Source organism: Apostichopus japonicus, chromosome 11 (assembly GCF_037975245.1).
Source record: "Apostichopus japonicus isolate 1M-3 chromosome 11, ASM3797524v1, whole genome shotgun sequence".
NCBI classification, from domain to species: domain Eukaryota; kingdom Metazoa; phylum Echinodermata; class Holothuroidea; order Aspidochirotida; family Stichopodidae; genus Apostichopus; species Apostichopus japonicus.
In genome coordinates this window covers 9,575,381-9,592,977 of record NC_092571.1, presented here as the reverse complement: position 1 = coordinate 9,592,977, position 17,597 = coordinate 9,575,381, and the positions used below count along the sequence as shown (strand labels likewise).

Here is a 17,597-nt window from a genome sequence, read left to right as displayed (position 1 = left end):
ATACTGGAATATAAATCTGGTTTCCTTTTATCCTGGAATATATATCTGGTTTCCTTTTATGCTGGAATATGAATCTGGTTTCCTTTTATTCTGGAATATAAATCTGGTTTCCTTTTATTCTGGAATATAAATCTGGTTTTCTTTTATCCTGGAATATATATCTGGTTTCCTTTTATGCTGGAATATAAATCTGGTTTCCTTTTATGCTGGAATATGAATCTGGTTTCCTTTTATTCTGGAATATAAATCTGGTTTCCTTTTATTCTGGAATATAAATCTGGTTTCCTTTTATCCTGGAATATATATCTGGTTTCCTTTTATGCTGGAATATAAATCTGGTTTCCTTTTATGCTGGAATATGAATCTGGTTTCCTTTTATTCTGGAATATAAATCTGGTTTCCTTTTATTCTGGAATATAAATCTGGTTTCCTTTTATCCTGGAATATATATCTGGTTTCCTTTAATGCTGGAATATGAATCTGGTTTCCTTGTATTCTGAAATATAAATCTGGTTTCCTTTTATTCTGGAATATAAATCTGGTTTCCTTTTATCCTGGAATATATATCTGGTTTCCTTTTATGCTGGAATATGAATCTGGTTTCCTTGTATTCTGGAATATAAATCTGGTTTCCTTTTATGCTGGAATATGAATCTGGTTTCCTTGTATTCTGGAATATAAATCTGGTTTCCTTTTATTCTGGAATATAAATCTGGTTTCCTTTTATACTGGAATATAAATCTGGTTTCCTTTTATCCTGGAATATATATCTGGTTTCCTTTTATGCTGGAATATGAATCTGGTTTCCTTTTATTCTGGAATATAAATCTGGTTTCCTTTTATTCTGGAATATAAATCTGGTTTTCTTTTATCCTGGAATATATATCTGGTTTCCTTTTATGCTGGAATATAAATCTGGTTTCCTTTTATGCTGGAATATGAATCTGGTTTCCTTTTATTCTGGAATATAAATCTGGTTTCCTTTTATTCTGGAATATAAATCTGGTTTCCTTTTATCCTGGAATATATATCTGGTTTCCTTTAATGCTGGAATATGAATCTGGTTTCCTTGTATTCTGAAATATAAATCTGGTTTCCTTTTATTCTGGAATATAAATCTGGTTTCCCTTTATCCTGGAATATATATCTGGTTTCCTTTTATGCTGGAATATGAATCTGGTTTCCTTGTATTCTGGAATATAAATCTGGTTTCCTTTTATGCTGGAATATGAATCTGGTTTCCTTGTATTCTGGAATATAAATCTGGTTTCCTTTTATTCTGGAATATAAATCTGGTTTCCTTTTATCCTGGAATATAAATCTGGTTGCCTTTTATTCTGGAATATAAATCTGGTTTCCTTTTATGCTGGAATATGAATCTGGTTTCCTTGTATTCTGGAATATAAATCTGGTTTCCTTTTATTCTGGAATATAAATCTGGTTTCCTTTTATCCTGGAATATAAATCTGGTTTCCTTTTATTCTGGAATATAAATCTGGTTTCCTTTTATGCTGGAATATGAATCTGGTTTCCTTGTATTCTGGAATATAAATCTGGTTTCCTTTTATGCTGGAATATAAATCTGGTTTCCTTGTATTCTGGAATATAAATCTGGTTTCCTTTTATTCTGGAATATAAATCTGGTTTCCTTTTATCCTGGAATATAAATCTGGTTGCTATATTCAAACTTGAGCATGTTATAACACAAACACAAATAATTGTAAAATGCAAAACTCTGAAAACTTGAAGTCATTTGATAATGTAATTGTAGTACTTTTACGATCCATTATAACACCAAACTACACTTCAAGGTACAAAGCTCCATTATGCAATTATTTTTCCTCTTGTCTTGCCATGTCTGGCTAATGCAAGTTTTATTGTATTTAATATTGTCTCTGACTTTAGGATTTAACAGATCATCTATCACATATAAAATATCACTTGCTCTGCTCATTAACATACCAAGGTTCAACAATTAATATCCTCTCAAAGTTTCAATAGATCATGTGATTGTGTGGCATCTTGCCTAATGGTTCAGATGTCTTGCAAGTGCTTACTGCAAATCTCCCTCACATTAGTCACATATGCATTCAATCTGACGTAAGTTGATGTTCATTTAATTTACTTGCATCTATCTAACAGGGTTCGGTCACAGTAGGCATCGATGCTACAGAACTCTTTGACAGCTATCACTATGATGAAGATGAAGACTTGTATGTAACATTATAGTTTAAATAATTCATTCTTGTCAAGCATGTTAGGTGATCTCATCAATATCAGACCATTTAAGTAGGAAAAATCATTTAAAAAAACACAGGAGCCTTTACAGTGTAAAAGTCATTATGTAATGTAATGTTGAAACTTGCTCTGCAACCCCTCCCACATATTCATTTGAAGCAAACATCATCCGGAAATTATGACATTTTGTGTGAAACTGTTCACTTAAATGTTCACTTAAATACTTATCTATGTGCTCATAAGTTATCTATTAGTTTTCCCTTTGTGGCTGCTGTGAAAAATTTTACCAAAGTTTCAGCCATAATATTTGGTGTAGTATACTTCATTTCTTTCCTTTATTGTCAATAGCATTCCTCATATTGAGGTAAAGAATATGTCTATACATCAGTCTATTGATGCACCACTGACAGTCTCGGAAACAGCTACATTCTCAGGCACACTCTCCACACAAAATGGAAATGGCACAGGAAATGTCTCGGCCTCCTGTAGAAGTGTCTTGTCTAGTAAGACCTGGGGTGAGGTAAGTTTTGGTTTACTATTCTGCTTTAAACTCTCCACTTCCATATCCTGTAAGATTAATAAAGAACTACACTTGTAGATAAGATATGCACCGCTTTTAATCATAAAGTTAGCATTACCTGTATGGTGTGATGTTAATTGTATCCAGTATTCTTTACACTTTTTGTTGATGCACTGTTTTCTGTTGACTTTCATCACTCTAGGAAGTATGACATCACTATAACAACAGTATTAAGACATTAACATTCTCAAATGCATTGTACAACCTTCAGTGGCTTAAACAGTAACATTTTCTATCATATGTATTGAATACAATATTCAAACTAAACTTCAACTACACACACTCTATTTTGCCATAACTTGGCTTGGGGTTTGGCAATGTATTGACAGGAGCTCAGTCAGTTTGATTATATGGAAGTGGGAGTGATACGACACAAGTGGTAAGGTATTGAAATAAGATGAACATAACAAGAGCAGAGACTTGGTAGTGTTTGTGTATGGTTCATACTGAAGGGACTATAAAGTGAACCATGTGTGGAAGGTACTAGAAGACTGGCTTTGTCAGTCTGTGTCAGCATAAAAACTCAAAGGATGTTACACAAATAGGAACACTTCGCAAAATGATATTCCAAAATTCCCAAAAGGCCAAATACATAACTAAATTGTTAGCTTTTGATGATAATCATAACCTTGGCATTCATGATGGTGTGTGTGTGTGTGTGTGTTTGTGACGCCCAGCTTGTAAACTCGATGTCTGAAGAAGAAAAGGTCGGACCAATTTCATATTCGGCATGTAGGAGTATCACATTTAGTACAAGAAGCTTATCGTTTTTTTGTGGAGGTCACTATCTTGCTTATTTGAACCTGCTTTGTTAAATGGTCATTGTGCTTCCACAGACCATATCATCCTGTCGGTACCTAATATAACTTAGATGCATTTTGGAGATGAATGCATTTAGGCCTGACATAGAAAAGAGATTGCTGTGAAGCACTTTAAATCAAAAGATTGAAAGCCTGTTTTCTATTTACTATCCATTTTTATTTTGGATTTTCAGTGTTCAATTTCAGCTGGCACTGGTCCTGTCCTGGCTCTGAAAGTCTTCCACAATATATCAAGGAGAAGGTTTGTCATAATAAAATACTATCACTAGACAACAACTGTGTTTAGAAGTTCACTGCCCAGACAGAATAACCACAATCAAATAAAATACTATCACCAGACAACAACTGTGTTTAGAAGTTCACTGCCCAGACAGAATAACCACAATCAAATAAAATACTATCACCAGACAACAACTGTGTTTAGAAGTTCACTGCCCAAACAGAATTACCACAATCAGAGAAACACTCTTTAAGAATTTCCTTGTATTCCACGCAGCTCTATGTATTCAATCTGAATTTTTTAGAATAGTATGACTTTTGAGGTGAACACTTTTTGGGCTCTTTTCCATTTTCTTTATTGATTTAAGTTGATTAATTTATAAAATGGTGTCTCTCAATTTGTCACAGTGTACGATCCCTTTTATGATATGTATACATATTTATACTAGAAACTAGTAAACTTCAATTGAATTCAAATATAAAAACATGAGTAAGCTTTAAGCATGAATTTGTCAAGAACAAAGGGAATATATAGATCTGATACATTTGAATGTATATTAGCTGCATTTTGAGGTACAGATTTGTGTACAATTAAAGAAGTTGAATACATGTAATGTTCTCTCTTTGTATCTTGCTTAGCTTTGTGACTTGCAGTGGAATATGTCAGGTGGGTGGGAATGGCTTGATTGCTCCAGGACTGGTCACAGGTGAGATGCCTTCTCTTATGCTCTCAGCCTAGTTATTCATTATTGTTTCAACTATTTTTTCAAATATTGCTTTTACTACATTTGCTCATGGGGAAGGGCAATTTCATACTTCCTACTAATGTTCATACTAATGTTTCTCAATTACTCTTTTCAAAGGTATAATATAATTGTACGGTTAGATTTTCTGAAAATTTGTAAGACCTCTTTTCTGAAAACTTTGTTTGTACACGGGTATGCCATTAATAGTGTACCTTTTAGCACACGGCTGGCAAAGGGTGAAATGTTGCCTCACATATTGAAACCTTGCAGGAACCAGAGTTCTTGACCTGAAGGAGTCGTTGTAAAGTGTTTTTGGCCATTTTAATTTGGTTACATTTTAAATGTGTGTACTGGGAAATATTAGTTTTGTCATTGATTTTCAAAAGCTGCAACTTCATTCACAACAAGTATTTGAAAGGGTGATCAGGTGCCTGAGATGAGCTATCATCAATGGATGGAGATGATTAATGGAAGTACCAGAAATATCAGGAAAATAAACATTTGCCACAAAATTTAACATTTTGTAACAAGACAAGGAAATGCTGAATCGATGTGATTGGTAGAATGTGTTTGTGATGACTATTGTCAAATGGCATCTCATCAAAGTAACAATGGATTACTGTGCCTGTTTATGTAAGAATATTGTCGTTGGTTATATACAAGTGGTTTATGCATCAGTAATAAAGTACTGTTACCCAGAAACATTTGGAACCTTTGTTTCTTTTATTTTTCCTTATTTTGATTACATTTTTTTTTGCACAGTGGCTAGCCGTCAATTAGACAAACAAACTGTTGGATATTTGACCTGGAAGTGGGGTATGCAATCTTCAATGAATGCCACTGTAATGAGGGACACTAGCAGTAACCGTTTCACTGGACAGATACAGCTTGGATTACCAAACACATTTGTACTTGCCTCATACACTCAGAAGTTTCCGGGACATGATGCACAATTGACTGGAACAATCAAGTAAGTGTCACAGAGTACAAATCAGAACTAATAGAAACTTGCGGAGCAGATCAAGAAAGTTTTGACTGCTACCAATTAGAAATACTTTGAGCTATATTAGGAAAAGATTTAAGACATCCCCACAATTGTACTTAATCGAAGCACTTACCTTAAATACTTTGTTGTTTGTTTGTTTTACTTCCTGTTTGAATAAACATGTGACAAATGGTTCTATTAAAGTTGATTCATGAATGTATTGTTTATAAGAGCAGTGCATAGTTTGAAGTAGTAAAGAATGCAGCCAGAATCCTACAAAGATCAATATTGGTACAAGCCTGCAAGCACAAGAGGTTGCAGTATGATGGTTTGCCAGTTCACTTAGTCCAATATTACTTACCCATAAGAGGGTCATGCAGTAGTCCTCGTAAAACTACCCCAAGGAACTGGTATTGACTCATAAACAAACAAAATGAAAAAATTCATACCAATTGTAGTATGATACTTGCCTATAAATAAGAGATGATTTTGTGGACAGGTGAACCATTCTTTGCCCTTTCTGTTGTTCTACAGAGCTAGTGTCTTTGGTACCTACATTGAATACGGAGGAGACAAGAAGGTATCGACTCACAGCAGATTAGGAGCAAAGATTGCTGTAGGAGTACCTATGGGTGTAACCCTCAAGATAAGGTAAGCTTATTCTTCTCTGAGTTTACCTGTAGATGATGCTACTTTTCAGTTTCTTATTCCCTGCTGAGCATCTGTGCAACCTTGTCCCAAAGCCTCTCTGGTTGGTGAAAATATGAAGCAGCTTATTTAGTGGTATCACTGGGTTTATACTGCCTTTGTGTACATTCTATTGTTTACAATCTCAAGAAGGGAAACTTGGATGAACCTCAAGTTTGTATGAGGATGCCTCGTATTGATTCGAGAACATGGATTGGTTATAGTGAAGATCAAAGTTCATTTGTGGTCAATTGTTAAAACCAACAACTTGAGAAGGGAAAATGTTATTACAAAATTTGTCTGTGGTTTCTCCACTTAGAGTTCAATAAAACTATACTTGATTAAAGGGGTCATCAGAGGTCAAAGATTCAAATCTCTTCAACATATCTCCAGAATGGAATCTTGGGTGTACCTCAAATTAGGATGTGGTGGCCCCATATTTAGAAGATGAGCTGTTTTGTTTTTATAGAGGTCAAAAGCCAGTTGAGGTCATCAGAGGTCAAAGCCTTGAAAACCTAATAAACATGATATATCAAACAGGGAATTTGAGATTAATCTTACAGCCTATATCAGGTGTCTTCATAATGAGAACCAAAGCCTTATAGTTTTTAGTTCAATTTGCATAACCAATGGAGTATAGCAAGGGATTGGGTGCATAAGTTGTTCAAGAGTATGAGGTAAGTGCATAATTTTTTAGATCATTTTGGAAAAAATGTGCAATGTTTCAAACAGATCATCTTGGTAGGGTGAGCTTTAATTTAATTCAACCAATGTAAGTACAGTTACTAATGGGGTAAAATAAATTGTACCTAACCCCCCTAACCCTTTGTTGTCAGAGGTCATATGAAGTTATTAGCAACCAAAACGAAGAATGATTCCAACCTGCAGCTTTCATAAAGGTTGGCTCACATTTTTAGCAAGCTAGATCTGAACAAGTCAGTTTGTGAAGTGGCACAATCAACAGCAGCGAAAAATACTGTAGGTTGGAGGTCATCTTGACCATGTTCCAGTGTAAATGAAACTTGGTTGCAGCACATGTGTCATTTCTGAACACACCATCTCAACTTCAAAATTAAGGTAGAGCCTCAGGAAGGTTGCTTTTCTATCACCGTGTATTATAATATTGCCCATCAATTTGGGAATTTATGACACAGTACAGGATATATGTCAGAGGTCATTTTGAGAATGTTGCAGTGAAAACATAAGATTGGTTGCAATTCATGGCTATATCTCGCAAGCAGACTTTGTGCCATCGCTTGAACAGACATGTAGTCTTAAGCTCCACTTATTTGATTAAGCCTCAAGGTACATCACACTGTATGATAACAGTGCACATCAATAAGGGAATGCCTGAATGTCAAGGAGCAGCTAATTAGATCATCAATGGAGGTGTTCTTTTCAGGTCACTCATGTAAATGGAATCCATCTGGAGTCTCCTCCCTTGTCAACCCTCCTCACCCACTCCCTGACAGTAATTCCTCTTGAATTAGATGTTTTGTAGGCTTAGATACATCTATGGTGAATGCTTTTGTAGTCCAATCTTATGATATTATATGAACATTTGGAAAAGGAGACTGTATTCCATCATCAGTAAATATTTCTTTTGAAGCACTAGTGTTTGGGACACAATTCATTTGGTTTTTCTTGTATTCTTATCTCATCTCCCTACATCATACTGTACATGTAATGTATAGGGAGATGAGATATTGTACTTCACCCCACATCAGAAATGTCAGGAAGTGTGTGTGAGCAATAAGTGTGTCACAAACTCCTCCTAGATCGTTAGTCTGATCAAGTTCAAACTTGATGAGTAGGTGCATGACCATATAACATCATGCTTGCATGATATATGATGTCAAATGTCAAGAAACCTAAAAATTGGTTTTTAGACATTTTCTGCTTGTCCACTTATAAAAAAAGGTCAATATACCACATGATATATCAAGAATGATGGGACAATTTTTAAAATAGGACAGATTTAAATGTTAAGGGTCGGAGTCAAACGTTAATTTGGTCTAAATTCCAAGTATGATAACGTTCAAAGCTGGTGGGTAGGTGCCAAAACTCATACCTGCGTGATTGTGATGTCAAAGGTCAAATACCCGGTTAACTTTTCTAGCCATTACCTGCTAGTCAGTATGTTGGAAAATCATTAAACCATAAGAAATGTAGAGAATAATGGGACATGCATTTTAAAATAGTGGTTATTAAGGGTTAAGGTCAAAGTGGAATGTACTGTAGGTCAAGATGGTCTAAAATTTTAGAAGAGGTGTGTCGCAAACTCCTAAACCGTATGTTTGATCATGTTCAAACTTAGTGTGTAGGTGCCTGATCATTTAAAGTTGTGCCTGCATGATTGATGATCAGAGGTTAATAAACATTGGGTTTCAGCCTTTTTTCTGCTTGTCAACATGTAGGAAATGTCATTAAACCACAATATGTGTAGAGAATTATCAGACAAATTTTAAAATAGTACATACGTGGTTGTTACAGTTCAAGGTCAATGTAGGTCAAATTGGCCTAAACTTTGCTAAAAAGTGTTGCAAACTCCTACACCGTAAATCTATTAAAGTGCAAACTTACTGTGTGAACAAATGGCATACTGTTTAGCAAAGTTAGGATGCCAGGGTATAGTCATGAAGGAGATGAGATCTGCAACTCCATGGTCTGCCATCTTGTGTGTTCATTGTAGTGTGTTTTATTCTCTTCATATATCCACAGACTGGTTCGAGCCAACCAGGTTTTCCTATTTCCAGTCCACCTCTCTCAAGAAATTTGTCCTCAGGCAATCTTATATGGAACCCTAACACCTATAGCAATATATTTCTTTGTCAAAGCTGTCATTGTGACACCATTTTTGAAGAAGCAGAAGGAAAGGTAATTACTTTAATAGATCAAAGGGCTGAGATTTAACATTTATGTAATACAGGGTTTGTGAAGGAAATCCTACTGATCCAATCTGCATGCCTTGTTCCTTGGTTTAGATAGAAAATATTGCAGTTTATCTTATTATTAGGAAATGCATCATTTGAATGCACCGTGCAATAATTCGTAGTATGCCATATATGGGCAAACCTGCTACTGCATATACTGTATGTAAGGGTGTGATCAAGTAAATTCGTCACATCAATGAATGATTACTGTTATGGAGGTGTCCTTATTGCATCTGTGACATACAATGACAGCTTTGATTTGTTGCCCATTTATGGCATCACAAATTTGTGCACAATCTTAGCAATAGAAGGAGCCATCAAGTTTGGAACTATCCCTTGAAATCCTTATCACTGAGACGAATCACAAATAGACAATAAATTATGTGATATAAATATAAAGGTTGATTATAGTGAAACAAAGCTTGCATTTTTACAGCACAGCTTATAAAGGGATTATAAAATAGGCGGCATGCAGGCCACTTCGAGCCTCTCAAAGATATCAGTTTCAATTTGCAAAAAGCAAAAGTACTTGAGAACTTCGGATGTATTATGTGGTCCTAATGTATTTTTGAATTCATGCTTCTCGTTGCTCCAGACTTTTTTGAAGCTTGGGTCATCAGCTGATCCCAGATAAATATTTATGATTGGTTGCATGGATCAATATATAAATATATATATATATATTTTTTTAGTGAATTAGAAAAGCAACGAGCAAGTAATAGGGCTGAGAGAGAAAGAAGAAAACAAGAAGCAGAAACAGAGGTAAGATGGTTTATTTTTCTTTGCTCTGGTTTAATGATAACTGCTACTGTTCCAGTCATGATTCCTCATACATATGTGGTTGCGTTCGCATTGGAGATGGTTTATTTTTCTTTGCTCTGGTTTAATGATAACTGCTACTGTTCCAGTCATGATTCCTCATACATATGTGGTTGCGTTCGCATTGGAGATGGTTTATTTTTCTTTGCTCTGGTTTAATGATAACTGCTACTGTTCCAGTTATGATTCCTCATACATATGTGGTTGTGTCCGCATTGGATGTCAAATTTTGTAGGAAGCCAGCATGAAATTGTGTTTCTGAATATGGCAACTTGGATAGATGTCATACTTGGTATGCAGCAGTACTAAGTACAGGGAATAGAAGGTTCATTCTTTATTCCTTAGGATAGCAAAATTAACCTATTGGATGGTGATAGCTTGCATGTGTGTGTATGACACCTTGGCTTGTAAAACTCTCTAACCCAACAATCTGTGCATTAAGCACACATCTCTGTAGAGCATCTAACGCCATGTTTAGACATATCACACAGGTTTATGACCTCAGGCATCTTGCAGTAACCACTTTACATGGTTGCTGACTTTTTAAAATGAGCATTGCATGTAAACAAAAGATAATAATGTACCTTAGTAATACAAGGTACCAAGTTCAGCAGGGACTGACACACTTGACTGAACACTTTTGTAATGGTCTGTGCTAATGTAACATTGATAACTCAAGCCTGCATGTGACTGACAGATTCCTTATCTACTAGTAAAGTCATGACTTGCCAGGTTCAGATAGAACTGGACATGATAACATTGTTTATGGAATTCCAAAATTGTAACAGTGTGCATTCCCTAAAGTTACATTCTTTACAATATAATACCCTTGTGGTAATCATTCTTTTTCTTTTATGAGATCAAAGGTCATAGACAGTAAGCAAATGAACATGTTGAGCTTTGTATAAACAGTGATATCATGAGATAACATTGACAGTTTTCACACATCGCATGCGCATATACCAATAGTGAGGTTGAGAAGTTTGTGGAGCTTGTCATTTGTGTGAAGCTATTCATGCATTCTGTAGCTCAGTGGTGTTGCAGTCAATTACAGATCAGGGAAAACCGTCCGATGCATAAATTTAGTAGCTCAGTGGTGTTACAGTCAAGTACAGATCAGGGAAAACCATCTGATGCATAAATTTAGTAGCTTAGTGGTGTTACAGTCAAGTACAGATCAGGGAAAACCATTCGATGGATAAATTTAGTAGCTCAGTGGCGTTACAGTCAAGTACAGATCAGGGAAAACCGTGCAATGCATAAATATAGTAGCTCAGTGGTGTTGCAGTCAATTACAGATCAGGGAAAACCATCTGATGCATAAATTTAGTAGCTCTGTGATTTTACAGTCAATAACAGATCAGGGAAAACCATCTGATGCATAAATTTAGTAGCTCATAGGCGTTACAGTCAATAACAGATCAGGGAAAATCATCTGATGCATAAATTTAGTAGCTCAGTGGTGTTGCAGTCAATTACAGATCAGGGAAAACCATCTGATGCATAAATTTAGTAGCTCTGTGGTGTTGCAGTCAAGTACAGATCAGGGAAAACCATGCAATGCATCCAGTAGCTATTTTATTTATATACTCTCTGTAGCCCATACAATCTTCCTTTACTGATAGGGTATACTAACATACTCTATTTATTTACTATCTGTAGCCCATGCAATCTTTCTTCACTGATAGGGTATACTTACATACTCTGTATATATACGGGCTATAGCCCGTGCAATCTTCCTTCACTGATAGGGTATACTTACATACTCTTACTTATATACTGTCTGTAGCCCATGCAATCTTCCTTCACTGATAGGGTATATTTACACACTCTATTTATATACTGCCTGTAGCTCATGCAATCTTCCTTCACTGATAGGGTATATTTACACACTCTATTTATATACTGTCTGTAGCCCATGCAATCTTCCTTCACTGATAGGGTATACTTACACACTCTATTCATATACTCTTTGTAACCCATGCAATAACCCATGCAATCTTCCTTCACTGATAGGGTATACTTACATACTCTATTTATATACTGCCTGTAGCTCATGCAATCTTCCTTCACTGATAGGGTATATTTACATACTCTATTTATATACTGCCTGTAGCTCATGCAATCTTCCTTCACTGATAGGGTATATTTACACACTCTATTTATATACTGTCTGTAGCCCATGCAATCTTCCTTCACTGATAGGGTATACTTACATACTCTATTTATATACTGTCTATAGCCCGTGCAATCTTCCTTCACTGATAGGGTATACTTACATACTCTTACTTATATACTGTCTGTAGCCCATGCAATCTTCCTTCACTGATAGGGTATATTTACACACTCTATTTATATACTGTCTGTAGCCCATGCAATCTTCCTTCACTGATAGGGTATACTTACACACTCTATTCATATACTCTTTGTAACCCATGCAATAACCCATGCAATCTTCCTTCACTGATAGGGTATACTTACATACTCTATTTATATACTGTCTGTAGCCCATGCAATCTTCCTTCACTGATAGGGTATATTTACACACTCTATTTATATACTGTCTGTAGCCCATGCAATCTTCCTTCACTGATAGGGTATACTTACACACTCTATTCATATACTCTTTGTAACCCATGCAATAACCCATGCAATCTTCCTTCACTGATAGGGTATACTTACATACTCTATTTATATACTGTCTGTAGCCCATGCAATCTTCCTTCACTGATAGGGTATACTTACATACTCTATTTATATACTGTCTGTAGCCCATGCAATCTTCCTTCACTGATAGGGTATACTTACATACTCTATTTATATACTGTCTGTAGCTCATGCAATCTTCCTTCACTGATAGGGTATACTTACATACTCTATTTATATACTGTCTGTAGCTCATGCAATCTTCCTTCACTGATAGGGTTTACTTACATACTCTATTTATATACTGTCTGTAGCTCATGCAATCTTCCTTCACTGATAGGGTATACTTACATACTCTATTTATATACTGTCTGTAGCCCATGCAATCTTCCTTCACTGATAGGGTATACTAACATACTCTATTTATTTACTATCTGTAGCCCATGCAATCTTCCTTCACTGATAGGGTATATTTACACACTCTATTTATATACTGTCTGTAGCCCATGCAATCTTCCTTCACTGATAGGGTATACTTACACACTCTATTCATATACTCTTTGTAACCCATGCAATAACCCATGCAATCTTCCTTCACTGATAGGGTATACTTACATACTCTATTTATATACTGTCATTAGCTCATGTAATCTTCCTTCACTGATAGGGTATACTTACATACCCTATTTATATACTGTCTGTAGCTCATGCAATCTTCCTTCACTGATCGGGTATACTTACATACTCTATTTATATACTGTCTGTAGCCCATGCAATCTTCCTTCACTGATAGGGTATACTTACACACTCTATTCATATACTGTCTGTAGCCCATGCAATCTTCCTTCACTGATAGGGTATACTTACATACTCTATTTATATACTGTCTGTAGCCCATGCAATCTTCCTTCACTGATAAGGTATACTTACATGCTCTTTTTCAGATAAGGCTTATGCAAGATGTAGTTCAAAGGAACAGAGAAGTTGAAACTTCCAGGCAAGGCTTGATTCTTGAGAAGGCCTGGTATGGCAAATTAGTTTCAGATGTCACTGCAGATGGACCAGATAACATTAGTGTTATTGATGTAACCATACCACTACAATGTCAAGTGAAGGACTCTAAGCTACTGCTCACAGATGTATCAAAGGTAGAGGAACTGCTTGTAGAAATATTCTTGGAGAAATATTTATGTCATTATTGTCAATGCAATTAAGTTGTACTAATCACCAGGGGAGTGATTTCTTTAGTTCTGAATACATTTCCATTACTTCATAAAACATAGATACGTTATTTGATGTTACGTATTTGCAGGAAATATGAGTTGAGACTCAGTACTTCTGTGACGGCTATCCATAAATACCTGATAATTAAATTATTTTAAGAACAACACATCAGTTTAGTGTTAATATTTCTGCAATCTGGTTGAATGTTTGTTGCTGTACATATGGCAATCATTTATTGTAACTTCATTGAGTATATGAATTTAATACTGGGCTATGTTTGTTTGCTCTTCAATGTCAAAATGAACATTTAAGCTGAACTTTTGTGCATAGTTCTTAAAGTTTAACAGATTGTACATAGACAAATAATGTTTATATCTAATGTGAGAAAGTATCAATTGAATTTAAGTATACATAATTTTCATATTTACTAAGAATTTAAGAACAAAAAGTTCATGGAGGCACGAATGATCCTTATCGCAAACCACAGGCATGAATTGTTTCGAGAGTTATCCCTTTGATAAGATTAAGATGTCTATGCATTCCCATTTTAAGCTCATACCAGCATGCTGGTGTGAGCTATTGTTACAGTGCGGCGTCTATCACTCTATCACTCTATCATTCTATCACTCTATCCGTCAACAATTGGTAAAACCGCTCCCACTTGCACAATGTTTGATGGAATTTCATGAAACTTGGACACAAGGACCATTGGGTATAGGGCCATCAGAGATGGTCCGAAATTTGGGGTCAAAGGTCACCTGTGGGCCGTAATGGGCCATTTTGTGGAAATACGCAAAATGCTTCTTCTCCTACAGATTCCATGGTACAATGTTGAGGGTTTGTCACGATAGTACTATAGAAGTTTTACCTTCAGGGTGTTCATGAATTTGAGATCAAAGATCAACTAGGGGTCTTTTGTGGCCCGAGCCGTGGCCCTATATTTTCAAATTGCTCCTGTTCATACAGTGTATGGCTAGTTATAATGAAACTTGGTCACAACGTTCCTCAGGATGAGGGTTACGAGGGGTGTTCGGAAAATTGAGGTCAAATGTCATTTAGGGGTTCATCGGGGGTCATTCTTTGTAATATTTTCAAATATCTCAATCTCCTCAAGATTTTGATGGATCATATTCAAAGTTGAACTGATGATTGTTGGATTGTGTATGAATAAGGTGATGCCTAATAATTTTTGGTCAAAAGTTAATTAATTACAATTAATCCCCATTGTTTAAAAAAATCTGAGCCTTCACCTTTTGCCAAAGCTCCTTTAATTTGTCTCCCAGTCTCTGCAGTGTTTGTTTACATTTGTGGTTAAGCTCTGCAGAGGCTGTTAGTGGAATTAAAGCAGGACTGGGAGTTGTTATTAACTGTTGAACTGTAAGGGTGGGAGCCCTACAGCCAATCAGCACTTGCCGATTCTTAGAAGTCTTTGAGCCCGAGGTATGTAGGCAGCCAGCCAAAATTTTGGCAAGGAGTGCTTCAGGTCTGCTCAGGTAGAGGGGAGAAAGTTTAATAGGGTAGGTCAGTGGTATTGTTTGAGAGAGTGGGTAAATAAGGATTTAAAGGGGGAAAATAGGAATTATAGCCAGTGGCGTGGCCAGGATTCTGCTAATGGAGGGGGGGGGGGAATCCCTCATGGGCTGAAAATTGGTGGAATCTGAAAAATGGCCTGAAATTTGGTGGGCCATAAAGTTTTGTGGGCCCTACATTTTTAAGCTCGAAAAGGTATGAGCTTCTGCACCATTGGTGCTCTAGTTCTCTAACAATATTATTTTCATTGCAGACCAGTTTGCCAGGATTCTATGATCCATGCATTGGTGAAGACAAAAGTCTTAAAGTACGTTATTATTTTAGAGGGAAACTACACGAGTGCACAGTACAAGACAATGAGCCTCTGAGAATACCCAAGCAATGTAAGTGCTTTTAATAATTCATCTCTGGACCCACAGGTATTCTTTACTGTGCGTTAGTTTTACCTCACAATTTAATTATTTGTTATTATAATACTATAAGTAATGAAGTATAAAGTCGATGATGTGACATCTTCAACATGGCTCTTAATGCTACATCATCTATGAAGTGAGTGAGGTTATTTCCATGCCATACATACTGCATATTAAGGCAATCTAAAGCAAAGGTACCTTTACCGTCATTATAGCATGTATGTCAGGGTGTATGTGAAGTCTCCTAACATTTCAGTGTACTGAACTTTGGCTTGTTACTTACTGTAGGCAGCAGTAAATCTATATCTGCATGTCAATGGGCCAAAACTGAAATTCATGTAAACTTGCTATCTCAAGAGTTGGGGGGGGGGGGAGGGGGGACAGGTTGTTGAAACATGGCATCCTTTGCAGGTGGCTTTCCCATAGTGAGCATCTGGCAGCACTGTAAATACATCTGGTAAAATGATCCCTGTTTCACCATTAGAGGCTATGGTCCACTTGCAGAGCATCAATCAAATCGCCTACTGATATTGTGCAGTGGCTTCTGTATAGAGCCATGTGCAACTATCATGGACTGTGTCAAGAGATATCCTATGTTGTGGCTATAGGATACATCAAGGGGATTCGGAAAAGAAACAAAACATGGCCATTGATTAGCATAGTCTGGCAAATTAATATAGTTCATACACCATGAATAGCTTATATGTATGTCACTGAATGATCATGCACCAACATTCCATGGTTTCTCTCCATTACAACTGTCTTGAGATGAAGCCGATCTCTTACGCATTCAAAATCATACTCAACCTACACTCAGAGTCAGTATCTGAAGTGTTTTGGGAAAATCACATATCAAAGGACAGCAAACATCTTTAAACGCTCAGAAGAAATGGTACATATTGCAATATATTACCCATGTCATTCCCTCAACAAGTAGATCATGATCTAAGGTGCATCGCTCAGCTGATATGAAACCTTTTTTTAATTATCTGTATCAACAAATCAGTACTATCCAACCATTGTGAGAATAGGACGCAATAAAGCCTAACCACCTCGGAAATTACCTCATGATTAAAAGTTTATTACTAAAAGGGTTACAAAAAAGTGTGAAAGGCACTTTGATTCTTAACCTATAGGCTATAAAAGACTAATTGGTCACAACTTCATTGAATTTGTATAGCCAAAACTTGGAATATCCAGGTTCCAGTAGTAAGAAAGTTATGTGATTTCGCAGAATTTTGTCGGTCTGTAGAGCAGGGGATTTCAGTCTATGGAAAATGCATTTATATTTGTCCTATGACAGGGTACACTGTACTGTTGTTTCCGCAATTGAGCAATTGCTAGGCAAACGATTGTTGATAAATGACCATTGTTAATATTTGGTTAGTTGTGAAACACATAATATGGAGAAAAGTACGATGCATTAAGTCAGGAAGTTCTCTCACTTTTGTATTTTAGTGTGAAAGCAATTATGATCCCTGAGTACTAAGGGCCTTCTTCTGAATTCTTTTTCGGTCATTGTGTTGCATGAAGAACGAGTCGCGGCTCTTCTCGGAGTCAGCAGGCCACATGTACTAGACTCCAAACTTTAGGGAGTTGCCCCGGCCTTGACTGGGCATGGCCCAACTGAGATTTTATAGACAACTAAGCTAGTAAAACTACTGGTAACATTACACTTGCTCCAACTATAGAGCACATGGGAAAAAGTATGCCTTCAAAAGCCACAAAAAAGCCTTTCAATTTCTCAAAAGATCCC

The 17,597-nt window shown here is 36.3% G+C and overlaps 1 protein-coding gene across 1 annotated transcript in view; it reads left to right on the top strand.

The window, feature by feature from the left end:
- The window catches only part of LOC139975898 (dnaJ homolog subfamily C member 11-like), a 30,930-nt gene that overhangs the window by 10,286 nt on the left and 3,047 nt on the right, over positions 1 to 17,597 (top strand). Inside the window, exons 4-13 of the mRNA XM_071984176.1 lie at positions 2,143 to 2,213; positions 2,587 to 2,758; positions 3,813 to 3,880; positions 4,498 to 4,565; positions 5,367 to 5,574; positions 6,124 to 6,240; positions 8,998 to 9,153; positions 9,902 to 9,971; positions 13,619 to 13,822; positions 15,682 to 15,811. Coding sequence (XP_071840277.1) covers positions 2,143 to 2,213; positions 2,587 to 2,758; positions 3,813 to 3,880; positions 4,498 to 4,565; positions 5,367 to 5,574; positions 6,124 to 6,240; positions 8,998 to 9,153; positions 9,902 to 9,971; positions 13,619 to 13,822; positions 15,682 to 15,811 — 1,264 coding nt within the window. The remainder of the gene's footprint in view (positions 1 to 2,142; positions 2,214 to 2,586; positions 2,759 to 3,812; positions 3,881 to 4,497; positions 4,566 to 5,366; positions 5,575 to 6,123; positions 6,241 to 8,997; positions 9,154 to 9,901; positions 9,972 to 13,618; positions 13,823 to 15,681; positions 15,812 to 17,597) is intronic.